The sequence below is a fragment of the Fundulus heteroclitus genome, chromosome 16, assembly GCF_011125445.2.
Source record: "Fundulus heteroclitus isolate FHET01 chromosome 16, MU-UCD_Fhet_4.1, whole genome shotgun sequence".
Taxonomy (NCBI): domain Eukaryota; kingdom Metazoa; phylum Chordata; class Actinopteri; order Cyprinodontiformes; family Fundulidae; genus Fundulus; species Fundulus heteroclitus.
This window is the reverse complement of record NC_046376.1, coordinates 33,145,115-33,161,436: the sequence shown is the minus strand read 5'-3', so window position 1 is coordinate 33,161,436 and position 16,322 is coordinate 33,145,115. Positions and strand designations below refer to the sequence as shown.

The following is a 16,322-nucleotide window of genomic DNA, read 5'->3' as shown; positions in this document are numbered from 1 at the left end:
CTCCGTCCATGGAAATCCTGCTCTTCAGCTGAGCTTTAACCCACCTCCCTCTCATCTCCTCCTTCATGCTCTCAGGCTCCTCCTCTCCTTTGGCCTCCACCACCAGTGTCTGGACCCCTGGGGAAAGACTTCACTAATCCTAATCCTAAAATTGAACATCCAAGCTCAGAGCCATTTGCAGCTTTCACATCTTCTGCCAGGGTCCAAGCCTCAAAAATGTTTATGATTTTTGCCAATAGATCTGTCTAATTGCCTTTTGTGTCTATGTGAGTCTTTCCAGGTGGAAATGCACTTGTGTGTCATTGGATCAAATGAGCATATTTTGATTGGCTAAAAGCCACTTAACTCAATCTAGTGCTGATTGCTTCAGCTTGAGTCACAGAAGGTCAACACATTTACAGGCAAATTTCTGCAGCTGGCATTTTGCATGGCAATTTTTTGCTAATGAATATTAAAATACATAATCATATACATTAATTGCATACATTTCACAGGATAAAAATTCAGTGTTATAAATCCAATGTTTAATAAAAGTCAGATTCTAATGAAACAATATTTCTTTCATAAAATAACCACCCACCTCCAAAATCTAGCTGTGCTCATGATATCACTGCTTTTTCTTCTTCTGAGACTGAATTTTTAAAACCTTATTGATACTGACACTAGCTAACTTTAGTCCTCCTCTTCAAGTAACAACATCCACACAGAAGAATGTTGATATTGCTAACTATTAGTGCTCAGGCATGATCCGTTCATCTACTGGGAAAATGTCAGATCTTTTTTTCCGACTGGGGCTCATAATTGGCGGGCCACCAACTGAGTTCTAGGATACAAGTGTGATAGTAGAAGTTTGTAACCGCAATAACCCAATTTACTTGACACTGTTAAGATTTGTAACTTTCTTTGGAAACTAACTCATTTTCAGGGCTTTAAGAAATGTTGCTAAAAGAAAATAATCGAGAAGCATAGAGATTTATAAAAGCTAAAGGATGTTTTCATGATTCTGTTTCAGAGTCGCGTTCCAGGTACTGTGATTCCTCTGTGTGCAGCACAATGTGAGAGGATGTTCAACACCACTCGAACACCAGGAGTTGAGACAGGTAATAAACACGCAGAGCAGGAGCACTTTAAAGGTCTGGAAACATTAGTAGCCCAGGCTCAAAATTATTTCATTTTTGCGAGACAGCTGCCTCATTTGTAATGATATAGGACATGTTGTATCAGTTCTTTGTCTTGACTGGATTTTAACTATAAGTGCAAATGATTTAGAATCTAACAAAAAGGTTTTCAATAACTTTACTTTAGTTTTAATCATTTGTTAGTGGTTAAAGGAAATATTAAGAAACAGAGTTTACTATTGATGTAAAACATTTTGCTAACAAAGATGACAGCTTTTAAGATATTTAGAGAAATCTTAATTTCTGCTAATTATCATTCTGCTTATTTCTGCTCAGTCTGACAAAAGTTTTTCTTAAACATAAAGAAACTATGTTTTACTATGGGTCAAATGAATGTGCCTCTTTTCACACCAACATAAATGACCTTTCTACATTTTACACTCATCAAAGTGTTTCCCTGCTGAAGTAAAAAAATTAACAACAAATGTATTTATTTTAATAATGTCGAGCTTTCCAAACATTTGATTATACCTGATTCTCTAAACATGATCCTACTTTCAAGAACCATTCGTTTTACTGCCATCTTTCCAGGCTTTTGTTCTAGTTATGAACAAATAATTTTCATTTGTCCTGCTAAAAAATTAATGAATTAAAGCATTTTACACTGTCTGTTGTTCTCCATTGAGCATGGGACCCATTAGTGCAGTCTTAACACTCACATTATGAGGCTTTAAACACTATTAAATATCAAAAAATGTTAACTTTAAAATATAACACAGAGCCTCATCCTGGAGCTTTCTTGGACTCTCATATTTTGTCCTGTTATAAGTATGAATATTTCAGTAATTAAGAACTGAATGCCTAAAACTGTATGCATTTTGTACTTTGAGTAAAATTATATCTTTGTTTAATTAGGTTATATAATGTTACACGTTACACGTATTATTAAGAAAAATAAAACAACTAATAAATGGTACAGCACATAAAAGGAGCAGAGAAGAGGGAGGCTTCTCTACCACATTGGGGGCATTAGAGCCCTTATTAGCCCTCCTTCAAATAACCCCTCTATCTCTCGTACGAATTCACCACTAGATAGAGCTTGAGCACTCTCTGTAGACCAAAACCAGATATGTATCAAGCCTATTTGCAAAGGATAACTACACAGCAGAACAGCATCACCTTTCTGAAGAACATGTCATAACTCCTAACTTTATAATGCTGTTAGCAAGAGAATGTTTTGATCCGATGGGCGTGCTCTCTGCCATTTTGTGCCTGGCAATGGCATTTTATTGGCAGGGACGGAGTAAGCCCTGAGTGAGAACTGTTCAAGTGCACATACGAGCATGCAAGGCCGGCCTGGCCATGTAAACGAGATAAGACAACAACGCAGAGAGATAGCGTGTGACGGTTATACATAGTCCATCTATAGGTACTCTGCCTCTTTTAAAAGACATTACTGGTCATATGAAGTCTGCCGGTTCTCCAACTGATCCGCTTCACCTTACACAGACACATTCAAGTGTACACATAAATGTTACACGCTGAGCCCTCCCTTCTATGTGCAGTTCAGCCTTGCACAGACACCACATTGTATTTAAAGGAACAATAAGCGCAATTTCACCACTAGATGGGCTAGTTAAGCACCGTCTGTTGACCAAAACAAGACACAACACACCTCTCTCTATATCACAAATCTAAGCACTTATCCTCTTCAATTTTACATTTTTTGTCAAAGAAAGAATGCCCTGAATGTACGTGAGGATCAGCAACTCACAAGCCCGCCAGGCTGCAGTGAACTCTGTTGGCTGACGTACCGTCTACCTGCCTCACATAACAGCAACGCTTGGCTCTTTGCTGGTCAAACTCTAACCAATAACCCACATGATACACTTGTAGCATTACACTGAGTTATTGGATTTTGGACAGATCAGATGGTTTGAAGAAGGAGTGTCATCTTAGTCAAAAGAGAAAAGCCATCACTAAACAGAAGGGGAGGCTTGCACTTCCAACTCCCCAGTGTTTACAGCTCGGTCCTCCAACTCATTCCAAAGAGATTACATCAGCAAGCTCATCATCATTCAGGTGACCAAGTACTCCACTCACACCAAGTATGGATTTGGATCTGATTTAGAATGCGTCTAGGAGGATGGGCCTCCATGTCCCTAAAAAGCAGCAGTTCACCAGCTACAAGTTGCTCAAGTGCGAGCCGCCAGAATTGACAACGACTCCTGGATAGGCGTTGAAACATTTCAGAAAGAACTTAACGAAAGTCCGGTTGCCTCCGATTTAAGCCTGTTTTCTCTAACAAGACTGTAACAGCAACAAAAAGGAGCATCTGTCTTCATGCTGTTACTCACCTGTCTGGAGGAGAAAATCTAGCTCCGAGTCAAACTGGAGCTGTTTCTGCTCTCCAAATGCTCTCCACCTCAGAAATGCGAGGCCAATCTTAATCCTCGTTTTGTCTCTTTCTTTATCTGACAACTTCTTTGCCAAAGACTGTTGCTTCTTGTGTGGTAATAATGGGTCCTAATCGTCTGTGGGCTAACACATTTTAAGGGCAGGGAGGGGCTAAGCCCTGAGTGGCATGCACCAGCAGCCATCACAGCTTTGTAAAAAACAAACTGGAGAACAACACAGAGACATGGTGTGTGACGTCATACCATAGTCCATCTAAAAATATACCTTTAGTTCTTTGCATAACAATTTTTTAGTTCTTTCTTTCTAAAATAATGTTACTTTGCTTATTGCTCCTTGAAATGAGAAATTATAAAGAATAAGCAGGTGAAGAGTGTGCACATGTTGTATATGCAAAAAGCAAATACCACATTGAATCCATTTCCTGTCCTTTACAGATGTGCTCCAACACTGGCAGGACAGTGAGTTTGTGGCTGTATACCACAGAGGACGCTATTTCAGACTATGGGTGTACCGGGCAGGTCGCCTGCTGTCTCCCAGAGAAATCGAATACCAGATCCAGCGAATCCTGGATGACCCTTCATCACCATTTCCCGGAGAGGAAAAACTGGGAGCTCTCACTGCTGGAGAAAGGTAGCAGCTGTGCACCATCTGTTGGTGCACATGAGAGTGTGACTAAACAGTGGAACAGTTTTAATTGTAACTTAAAACTTCATATGATTGACTTTAGAACAAATTGCTCTCACTACTGAAATATGTATGAGAATAATGTGTATGAATTGGTGATTTGAAATAAAATGATTATTATTATGTTTGTGTGTCCCCCCCCCCCCCAAAAAAGGGTGCCTTGGGCTCAGATGCGGCAGCAGTTTTTCAGCTCTGGTCTGAATAAAAAGTCCCTGGATGCCATTGAGAAGGCGGCGTTCTTCATAACGCTGGATGATGAAGAGCAGGGTATGAAGGGAGACGACCCTGCCGGAAACCTGGATCGCTACGCCAAGTCTTTACTTCATGGCAAATGTTACGACAGGTGAGCTTTAAGAAGGAAATAACAAGGGCGGTGCGGTATGACCTAAAATGCATATCACGGTATAAATCACCAGCATGCAGTCAAGCTCTGCAGAGCTCTCCTAATGAAATCTATTTAATGTTCGGCCATATATTTCATAGCATTTTCTGAGTGATTTCTCTGGTCGTCCAACTTAAAGTTACTGTTACCAAGCTAATATCGAGCTGTGCTATTTTTCCCTGTTACATTTTTCCTCTGTTAGGTGGTTTGATAAATCTTTCTCCATTGTGATCTACAAAAATGGGAAGAACGGCCTGAATGCAGAGCACTCCTGGGCCGATGCACCAACAGTGGCTCATCTTTGGGAGGTGTGTACATCTTACTTTAGCTGTGGAATGCTTAAGAAGTTTTGCTTGAGAAGGCAACATAAAGTGTATTTGTAACACAGACGTTTGTTCTCATCAGAATGGAACCAGGTATCATGGCCTGGAAAGATAAAGTTTACAAATTATTCTGGACTCTAGTTACAATTGAAGCTCTTCAAAAAAAGGGCCGGATAACTTGAGTAGTCAATTCTGATAATGATTACCGTGCATCATCTATTTTGTATTCATTTTTACTTTACAAAATGGCTTGATTTTGATTGGTTGCCAAGGAGATTGCCAAAACAGTTGCGTGCTTTTGTACTCTGCGTGACAGTGCAAGTGACATTCAAAACTATTTTATTTGCAAAATGCTGTGTTTTCATTGGAATAGACACACTGGCAGAGTGTTCGTTATTTAGGGTGCAGTTTGGTGTTCAGAGTCAAAGTTGCTGTGTCTCCTGACCAAAGCTACTTGATCAGCCCAGTGTCGTGTTTTTCTTCAGTACACCCTCGCGACAGACGCCTTCCAGCTGGGCTACACTGAGGACGGACACTGTAAAGGAGAAGTGGATCTCTCGCTGCCTCGGCCTCAGAGGCTTGTGTGGGAAATCTCTCCAGAGGTAACAGCACTCCTTCCTGCAGGACGCGTTTGATACGTTTGTTAGCAAACACTCGCAAAAGTATTCACTACATCTTGAACTTTGTGTCAGATTTTATGTTGCAGCCACAGATTTAGATTTATTTTAATACATAGGGAATTTGAAATAGTTTTACTTAGACTATAGCAGGACAGGAATGTGTTGTAACAGAAGGAGCTCTCAGGCTGCAGAACATGCATATTCATTCTCACTGGAACAACTAAACAACACATTTCAGACCAGAATAGCTTTCAGGCTTTGGTGTTGTTTAATTTCTTGGTATGTCAGTGATCATTAGGATGATTTCCTAATGATAAGGAAATTATTGCACAGCCCATCATTAGATTTAGACTTTGTACTTTTTAAAGTACTGAGTCCTGCTATATATATTTGATTCCCAACAGGTCTCTTGGCTCAGTAAACTTGCTATGTTTGATCATAAAACCCGTCTGATTTCCTTTTACTTCTTTCTGTTAGGTTCAGGCTCAGGTCTGCTGCTCTCTGGCTGTTGCCCAGGCTTTGGCAGAAGATGTGGACTGCCACATCTTTCCGTTCAGGGATTTCGGAAAGGGTCGCATCAAGAAGTGCAAGATCAGCCCAGACGCTTTCATACAGATCAGCTTACAGCTGGCCTACTACAGGGTAACTGTCTGAGCTCAACTACATAGAGACACATTTATTACAATTAGATCCAGGATTTTTGTAAACTAGTCTAACATTAGTTGAGTTCTGTAAACATTCATTATTGTAATGGCCAGACTTTAGGGAGTCAGTGCTGTTGTCCAAATTCCTAACTTTTTTTCCTGTGTGGGGAAGCTGGTGAAGGCGGGCTCATTTAACTGCCCTGCACAAGCAGTGGTCTGGTCCACATCACTTTCATGTGGGGGAGGTGTGATTGTGCCAAGAAGCACATGCAGTGTTATTCACTAAAACTGGAAATAATTGAGCTTGTTATTAGTCTGACATCATTGTGTGCATCCCAAAGGCAGCAGCGCCGCTATGTGTAGAAGATGCAGACAGTTTGTGTGAACATCTTTGAAATAAATGATGAAAATTATATCCGGGACCTGGGAAAGGAATCGTTTCATTTTCTGAATGCAACCCCAGTCAGAAACACCCGTTACATAATCTCTCCAGACATCCATGACGCATGAAACTGTTTTAGAGGAATTAAGAACTTCTGCTATTTTGAAAACCTTTTCTTTTATTCAAGACGATATTCGTTCTAAAAAATGTTTGTTTTGTCAGCAGAGTTTTAACAACTTGTTCAACAACATTACAACAGCAGACAAAACAGATTTTATTTTTACTTTCCTGAGTTCAATAAAAAAATACTACGGCTGGCAAATCAGATTTACAAAAGCAATGAAAACACCCAGTTTTTCATTGTTCTACCGGTTTGCGTATCAGTGACAGCGCCCATGTAAAGCTTGGCCGGTGAGCGGGGCTTCTCCAGCCTCTGGTGACTGAAAACCTCCCTCCAGTCAACAACGTCCAAACGGTCTTAATCACCTCCTCCACACGTCCACAGTCACCTGAGTGACAGCCTGAACCCGAACAAAGTGCCCACGACTTCATAAGTCACCTCCCACATGATTTCATAGGCGACATAGGCCACAGCAACTCAGTTCTCGTTAACTAGGCAATAATTAATGGTAAATCAGTTACTGACATGAAACACCCCATGTGTTTATTTCCTTGTTTTTTTCCCTCAAAGTAAAGTTTACTGTTAACTACATTACTTTAATCTGGGGCAGCTGCAGGATTTTATCGGCAGGTGCACACAAAACCGGGTACGATGCGCCGAAACGCCGCATCTAACCCCCCAGTGGCCCAGTGTGCATGATGCAACGCCTGCTCTCACACCCAAGCATACAGATATACATACATTGCTTACAAATTTCTAACAAATTGCAATAATAATAAAGAAATGCCTAACCCTAGGCTAAACCCTAACCCTGATTTGCGTGGTGATAAGTCCGCGTGATGCTGGTGAGATGACCGCAGATGTGTGAACACCGGCGACGAGGTAGCGACATACAGAGAGAAGCATTTCATTTTACTATTAACATACTTTACCACTGCTAAACAGAGAAATACCTTTCACCTCTTTTCTGTGGAAAAAGAGACCCTTGTTCATGAGCGCTGCAGTTTCTCACATAAAGTATTTCCATTCAAAAAAAGGTTCATGTCGTAAGTGACTTTTCCACTTGTTCTGATGATGGTGATTAAAAGGCTACACATGAACGTTACTCTGTGACAAAAATAGGCACGTGTGCCTGACAGTCAAGGTACCTACGGACAGACAGTGCCAGCTGAATAAAACCTCAAAATGAATCCGATGCAATGGGCGAGTGTGCCCGGACAGGGAAGTCCAGGGAATTTGTGCGGTTTTGGTCTATAGGCGATGTACAGATCGTGTTTCTGATTTATTTTTTTCAAACATCCTACCTCAAAAATAACACTCCTAACATTTTTACTCTCTTCTGTGTGCAGGATCGTGGCGGTTTCTGTCTGACATATGAGGCGTCAATGACCCGTTTGTTTAGGGAGGGCCGAACAGAAACCGTGAGATCCTGCTCCAAAGACAGCTGTGCTTTTGTCAAAGCTCTGGAGAATGGAGCAGTAAGTGGATTTTCGTTGGCTAGAGCTTCAATCCAACCTGACCAAGTGTTTCTATTTCAAAATGAATTCATTGTAACTGTCTTCCTGCCTTCCACTTTTGCTAAAATGAGATAAACAGTGAAAATTGATTTTAGTCTTTTATTCACAATGTGAAATGTATGAACAGACAGAGGAGGAGTGCAGGCGTCTTTTCCGACTGGCTTCAGAAAAGCATCAGAACCTTTATCGCATGGCCATGACTGGAGCTGGGATAGACAGACACCTCTTCTGCCTCTACGTGGTCTCCAAATACTTAGGGGTTGATTCACCCTTTCTGCACCAGGTATTTGTTAAAATCATTGCTTCTTGACGTGTTTAACCAGTTGCTGAAGTGTTTGTTGCAAGTGTCAAACATGATTCATTGAACTGGGAATTTTTAGTCACGTTACAATTACAACCTTAAATTTGTTTTATTGGAATTTTAAGATAAATACTAAATCAAAGTAGTACATAATTGTAAAGGGGAATAAAAATAATGCATTGTTTTCCTTTTGTTTTCTGTAAAAATCGCATTTGGCATGCAGTAAAATCCACTGCCACCAACTGCAGTAAAAGGTGCTTCTACAAAGCAATGACTTTGGAGCAAATCGGAAATGCATTTCACCCTTATCTGATTTGTGGTGAAACCATGTTTCATTTCCCCTTTCAGTCAAAATTGCTTTCTGTTGGCTTTACAAAGAAAATCATTAAAGCACATTGAGGTTTGTGGTTGTAATGTGACCTTTGACCTGTTGCGTTAGCATTCCATCTCTGAGGGATATGTTAGTTTTTTTGTTTAACTTTAAACAAAGCAGGAAGAACTCCAAAGTAGAACAGGGCAATTTTCATGTAAACAAAAAGCATTCCGGAAGCATCTATGAACCAGAATTAAGTTCAAATGCTTATGTAACTCAACAATCAAACAAAAAAAAACGTTTCCTTCCGTTTCTCTCCTTTGTCTCTGATCTAGGTTCTGTCTGAGCCCTGGCGCCTCTCCACCAGTCAGACCCCCGTTCAGCAGCTGGAGCTGTTTGACCTGAAGAACCACCCAGATTACATATCACTTGGCGGCGGATTTGGGCCTGTAAGCACACACACTCCCTCTCTAACTAAATACTCCTGAGGCTCAATAGATCCATGACCCTCAACGGAATAAAAATGGAACAGCAGTAATGATAATAAAATAAAAAATGTAATGTTTCATTTACCCATAAAATGTATTATTTATTTTTTTATTTAACCTTTATTTATCCAGGTATTTTCATAGATATTTCAAATCCTATTTTCAAGAGAGACCGTTTTTGATAACAACAAAAAAAAACAATAAGATTTTTCAAACACAGTAACAATACTAGTAATTAAAACATTTCACTCAATTAAATATGCTAATTAAATATCAGAATCAGACATACTTTAATAATCCCAGAGGGAAATTGCTGTTTCAGTGCCATCACCATAACATAACATCACTAACAAATTAGTCTATTGCTGGCTCCAAATGGTAAATCCAATTATCCGAACTTTTGGGCTTTTCCGCGCTACACTACCAGATTTTATCCCATCACCCCCTTGAGTTCAACCACCGAAGCCAGTCTGCGTTCCAGCACAGCCAGCCCTCGGCTCTGCTCTTTCACCTTCCAGGTTTGTCCATTCACAGCCACAGTGAGCGCGTTGTTTGCAGCCGGCAGCCTGATCAAGGCCAAATGGCTCCGACATCCGCTGTATTTGCTGATACTTCAAAAATCCACAAAAACCAATAAGTAGAGATCCAAGTATCCTTAATCCAAATGGAAAAGTTTCAAACGTCCAGGAATGACGTTCCTGTCGAAAGACACACCGTTTTCCATCCAGGAATTTAGGGTGTATCTCACAAAATGAGTCAAATCAGGACCGGACGGGTCCTCCTTTCATTGCCTACCCGTCTAAAAAAATGTATCAATAGTATTGAGAGACCAGCTTACCAGATCCATGTTTTTCAGAGTTCGGTTGATATGAAGAAAGTGCTCAGAAGACAAGACATAGCAAAGCGGGGGGGGGGGGGGGGGTAAAAGCTGCAGAGAGAGAAAAGACCGACCTCGAAGTGAGACAGACTTAAAAACAAGAGAAATTTCTTGTTTTCTTTAAAAAAATGAATTGTTCCAGAGAAATCAAAGTTTTGACTGTTCCAAGTAGTATTTTTACTTGTATTTGAAAACTAGTTTAAGAAAGATCAGTCATCCAAAACCCTTCTCATTAAAGGTGCATTGCTCAAGTTGCACAAGTTTTGAAGTTAAATATTATCTATTTTCTTTTGCATATGTCCTTACAATACAAGCCTGACGTGTAAAACCACAAAAGACCAGCAACGAGCTCAACTCAGACCCAGTCACAGACTCCACACAAGAGTAAAAAAAAATCTCCTGTGCGACGAAGAGGGCAAAATTGGACATAGATTGGCAAAGGAACAAAGTATCAGGGCAGTTTTCAAGCAATGGAGGGAGCTCCATTTTGCCCTGGGAATAAAAAGGGACCAGCTGTTGGCCTTTTTGCTAAAAAGAAAAGATGCAGTGACAGAGATCTTTTACTTCTGACAAACTTTATGTCTGCTGCATGAGGAGCGCGCATTCAGCAGAAATAGCAATCCAGTCAACTCCTCTTCATTTCCAACCCACTACTTGATAAGTCTTGATGACATTCCATGGCGTTCATGCACTCGCTCGTAGGGCTGGACGATAAAATTAATAATAATATATAGATTGAAAGACATATTTCAACCGATAGAAAAAAAGTGTCAATAAAAAGTTCAATAGAACAGTTTTCCTGCCTTTTGCATTCTAGCCTATCATGTAGGTTAATACTACAGTCATTACATCATCCCAACCAACCCAGCCAATTGCAAGACGAACTCCCTGTCCAGCACATGAGGGCCTGGATTGTTTGTAATGAAGAGCGATCGAAACCTTTAACATCGCCTATTCTGTTATTGACCAACTAAAAGGGTAGCTCTGCCCAAAAAGAAAAAAAAAAAAACTACTATTGACTCAATATCAGACATTTCTGTTCAGAATAAAATATTATTTCCATATACTATTATATAACAAAATATTATTTCTTAGTTTCTTACCTCCGAAGACATTGCACTTCTAAAAAAAAAAAACCTGTGAAGTTCTAATGGTTGCTTTTCGGCCCTCTTCTCCCATGCGTGTGGATCACACTGGTGTTATTTCAACATCAGCAAAAATCCTGTTTTTTTTTTTTTTTATTTTAAACAAAGCTGTTTTAAATTAAAATATGAGGCAGAATCCGTTTGCATGGAAACATTTTAGGTTGTTAGGCAACGACAGCAAAGCGGCCGCAAAGGGGAATCATTTCCACTTCTTGCAGGGATTGATTTGGTTTTTCTTGAAGAAACAGAACAAAAAAGGGTAAAACTGAGCAAAGACGACATGTGTGGCGCTTGCTGATAGGAGACAAGTAGGAGGAGGAAAAAAACACATTGAATACCTGCAATAGAAATGTACAAAGAACACTAGTTTACTATGATTTACTTCCCACCAGGTGGCAGACGATGGTTACGGGGTTTCATACATCATTGTTGGAGAGGACCTCATAAACTTCCACGTGTCGTCAAAGCACTCTTGCAGTGAGACTGTAAGTAAAATCTCCATCACTTCTGTTTAGTTTTTAGGTTAGGTCATTATACACTCAGACATTTAGTTGGTAATTTCATTTCCTCATTTATTCCAAAAATTCTGTTCATTACAATAAGCTGCGTTGAGTCCGTTTAGAATTCCAAGTACAGGCTGTGATCAAGCATCTGTTTATTTTTTAACCACAGAACACGAACAAAACACCCCGTTTCCCCAGTTTTTCTGTTTTCACTTCCTCTCTCCCACATGATCTTTGCTGCTCTGCAGTCAGAGTGAAACTCTTACATCAGTGTATCTGAGTAAAGCTGGAAAAATAAAGAGGGGAAAAACTGTACTTATCCTGTCTGACTAAAAGTGGTTTTAATTATCTACTCAGTAATTGTCCTGGTCTGAATGCAGTTGTGTTAGTTATGAACAATTTTTTACTATTAGTTTACCAATTTCTTTTAAAATTTTAAAATGACTTTGCTTTGCCACAATGACAGTGGCTTGCAAAGTATTCATACCCTTTAACCTTCTGACATTTGGTTGCATTATAAATAATTTTTTTGGGGGGAGATTCTCTTGATAGGCCAACATAAAGCAGTGTATACTTGTATGCTGAAGTGGAATGTAAAGGTTAAATAATTTTTAGATTTTTTTTTGCTAGTACAAACATGGAAAATGGTGTGCATCTAGACATGTTTTAGTTACACTGAGACCCCAAAATAAAGTTCGGTGTTACTGATAGCCTTCAGATGTAGTCTAATAAGTAAAAATGTAGTCTCTCTTTAGGAAATTTAATTTGAGTATAAATCAACTGGAAAGCTACCAGGCAAGGCCGTCATGACAGGCATTTTCCTTTCTCTTCACAACTCTGCGCTACACCATGTTGGTTTATAAAATAAAGTCCAAATAAAACACACTAAATGTAAGAGAGTGAATATTTACCAAGGAGGTCATCTCTTTCCCTTCCTCTTTTCATTTGTTTGCCTCTTTAGGACTCCCACAGGTTCGGAGCTCAGATCCAAAAAGCACTCCAAGACATAATGGCTCTCCTGTCAGCTGATGCTAAAACCTCGACCTCCTCCAAAGGCACCAACCAGCCACAGTCCAAGAAGCTTCTCTGAGTACACACATATATTATCCTCAGTACCTCACAGTCCAAAACCTGTGATGGAATATGATCAACTTAATATTAGGCATGGGCCGGGTAGAACAAAGTGATGATTAAGAGACAATACCACAGATACGAGGTGTTACAAGGTGTTATTTTAGATGAAATATTTGAAACTTTAGCAAATGTGTATTTCATATAATAATATTAGTAGTAATCATAATAATAAAAATGTATACAGTTGTGTTTTATTACTATATAACACTGAAAGAACAAACAATGAGCCAGTCCTACAATCTGTTTTAATTTTAAATACATGTCCATGAAATGTACTTTGTTCAGAGTTCTTAGACATCCACTTCTGAGTAATAGCAAAACTGCCTGTCCTTCGTCAACATGTAAACATTTTAAATTAATGTTAGCTCTTTGATTAGCCATGCTAACGGCTCAGTCTTGCAATTTCTGTCTTTTAACTCTTAAAGCTGCTGAAGCCGCGGGACAATGTGACAACTTTCCTGCTGTAAAGTGTAAAAGTGACCCCATGTCTACTCAAGAGTCATATGGACAAAAATGAATTTCATCAGGGAAAAATCTAAGTGAGAATGCAACCGAGGGCACTGTTTTAATATTTCATCTGAGGATGCATTTGATCAGGGAGAAAAACGTCAGCTGCCAACTTTTTAGGTGTGTGTTGGCTTGTGCAGGCTTAGTAAGTATGTACATTTTATTTATATAGCACCTTTCAGACGTCAAAAAATCACAATTGAAATAAAAACCTTAATAAATAATTATAAAGTTTTTATATAGGTAATCATAAATAGTGTACTGATAACACCATACAACATAAAACTAGTTAAAAGCCAGTCTGAATAAAGTAATCTTCAACTCATTCTTTGAAAGAATCTGGGGAAATGTGCTGTTTTTTTTTTTTTCTTATGTTGGTTATAAGCATCCCAGCAGTATTTCTAATTGACTGGAGATGGTCAAGATCTGTCTTCAAAAATACTTTCTTAATCCGAAAGGGAAATTAAATGTTGATGAAGCTCATGTTAAAAACAATATATCAGCACAAAAACTAACGTAGCTTCTCCAACATGCAGCCATCTTAAGCTGCACTAGTCTAGAATTCAATTCTTATTCAAATACACAAAAAGGCTTTTACAATAATCAAGATGAGATGAAATAAAAGCCTGACTAATCATCTCAATTTCAGCTTTGACACCAAAGTTCAAAAGTTAAACGTATTCCTTAGCTCACAAAAAATAAAAGAGAATGGCACGCCAAAGACATGGCAAAATCAAGAATAACATCAACGTTTCTTAGGTTTGGTCTGACAGAGGAGGCCAATAAGCCGGCATATTGTTTAATGTCAGTTATTCGGTTCTCAGGGACAGTAATTAGGGTTTATTCTTTACCTGCAAGTAGTCGTCACAGAGCCACTTTTTGATACCACCAACACAGTTGGCTTAAAAGAACTGCTGAGTACAGACATGATAAGACACATCAGAAAACAACCTAATTATTTGGCCTAGGGGGGAAATTTACAAAACAAAAAGAACAGGTATAATGACTGAGCCCTGTGGCACCTCACATGGCAGAAATAAAGGAGTTGAACCACATTAAAGCCATACCTGATTGACCACATCTGAGAGTCTGCTAATGAAAATACTCTGATCTACAGCAGTTCTCTGACATCAAAATGTCACTCAAAACTTTCAGTAACGCATAGTTTTGCTTTATGCTGGGCACCGATGAAGGTAATGCATGAAGAAATTAGGATATCCAGCTTGCTGACCCTTGGAAAAACTTTTATTTAGATGTGCTCAGAGCCTAAAAGTGTGCTAGAATATTTTTAGGACATAAGTCAGAGGTCACCTCTTAGGAAGTAGGTGTTCAGCAGCAAAGAGGGACAGAAAGTGGCAAACATTCAGAGCTCCCTGACAACGAGCTCGGCTATAGTTCATGTAGCATGTTTTATTTTTGTCGAATACAGTATGATGGTATTCGACAGTGGTAGTTAAAAGGGAATATTGAAGTGTCACCATTAAATTTTTCCATGCGAGTTTACTAGTTGCATAATATCAGATCATAAAAAATGACATTTTAATCCCCCCTAGAGGGGTAAAATTCCATGCTTGGGACCGGAGCTCTGAACATAAAAAGAATTCACATGTTCTGTATATCAACTCAAAAACAGATGAGCCCCCATGGGGAAAAAATTCATAAAAAAAAACCAACTAAATCCTTCACATCCTGCAGCCCGCCCTACTCTAAAAGATGGAGAAAAATCCAGCCTGCAAATTGAGAACAATAGGTTCAATGTTCAGAAACATTTATTTTAAATAAGATTAGCCACACCACAGTTGTTGGTAGCCTAATTATTCCAGTAATCCATGACCTGTTTACACCAAGAAAGCGAAGTGAAGGAAAATCTCCAAAGCTCACTGCAAGAGTGGCTTCTTCGGGTCGCCAAGTTTGGTTGAATGAGACCAAGATTAAGACAGCAACACCCACTCAAGATGGAGTTGACATGAAAGTATGGATATCTGAAAAAGCACCTCATACCCACGGCATAGTATGCTGGAGAATCTGTGTGCTTTTTCTACTTTCTCATGGCTCCTGGAGCCTTGTTAGGGCACACGGCGCCACGAACCATATGAAATATCACATTTTCAGTCATTTTCCAGTGGATCCTGCCAATAAATCTCTCACTTTTGGGTTGTAAAGCAGGTGTATAATCCAAAGCATACACCGGACTCAACATGTGATAATAAATAAAGGCCAGAGAATTAAGTCTTGGGGTAAGGAAATCGTACAGAAATGTTACTGTAAAAGTCTCCTGTATGGCATGACATGGTTTTGGCATCTCAAAATCTTGAAGGTTTCTGAGGTCTTCAGTTTTTTCCATGTAGTGTGTGTGTGTGTGTGTGTGTGTGTGTGTGTGTGTGTGTGTGTGTGTGTGTGTGTGTGTGTGTGTGTGTGTGTAGGGCTGCGGTTTTGCTTGAAAATGCAGATTCTTATTTTTGTATATCCTTCCATTAATCCATCCTGATGTGTTCCTTTTTCCACTCTGCTAGAAGGGGGCACCTGGCAAGGCTGTAGCCGGAGTGTCCAGTCTACTCATGTATGTTTTTCTCTTCATGGGCTATACAGAAACGTAATTTCCCCCAAGAGGGGCAAATAAAATCCAATTCAATCTGCCAATCCCATATACTGTAGCAGAGCCCAAAGTATAATGTCGCCAAACCTTATTTTTGCCATGGTATCCTGGTAGTCTTCCTCCAAATAGGTTGTGTGCCACGACCTCCAGAGCCTTCGCATGTATGTGTGATGGCTCTGGAGATTTCTTTGTATGTCTGGATTAATAGGGTTGACATCTGGTGTGAACTTTGTCATTAGCCTCATTGTA

At 39.5% G+C, this 16,322-nt stretch overlaps 1 protein-coding gene across 1 annotated transcript in view; it reads left to right on the top strand.

The window, feature by feature from the left end:
* Positions 1 to 13,694, top strand: part of cpt1cb (carnitine palmitoyltransferase 1Cb) — a gene marked incomplete in the record, with an annotated part of 56,655 nt that extends 42,961 nt beyond the window's left edge. Inside the window, 11 exon segments of the mRNA XM_036148528.1 lie at positions 1,013 to 1,100; positions 3,971 to 4,166; positions 4,375 to 4,563; positions 4,805 to 4,910; positions 5,411 to 5,527; positions 6,023 to 6,187; positions 8,042 to 8,170; positions 8,337 to 8,492; positions 9,159 to 9,272; positions 11,726 to 11,818; positions 12,798 to 13,694. Coding sequence (XP_036004421.1) covers positions 1,013 to 1,100; positions 3,971 to 4,166; positions 4,375 to 4,563; positions 4,805 to 4,910; positions 5,411 to 5,527; positions 6,023 to 6,187; positions 8,042 to 8,170; positions 8,337 to 8,492; positions 9,159 to 9,272; positions 11,726 to 11,818; positions 12,798 to 12,926 — 1,482 coding nt within the window.
* Positions 13,695 to 16,322: the final 2,628 nt, after the last annotated feature.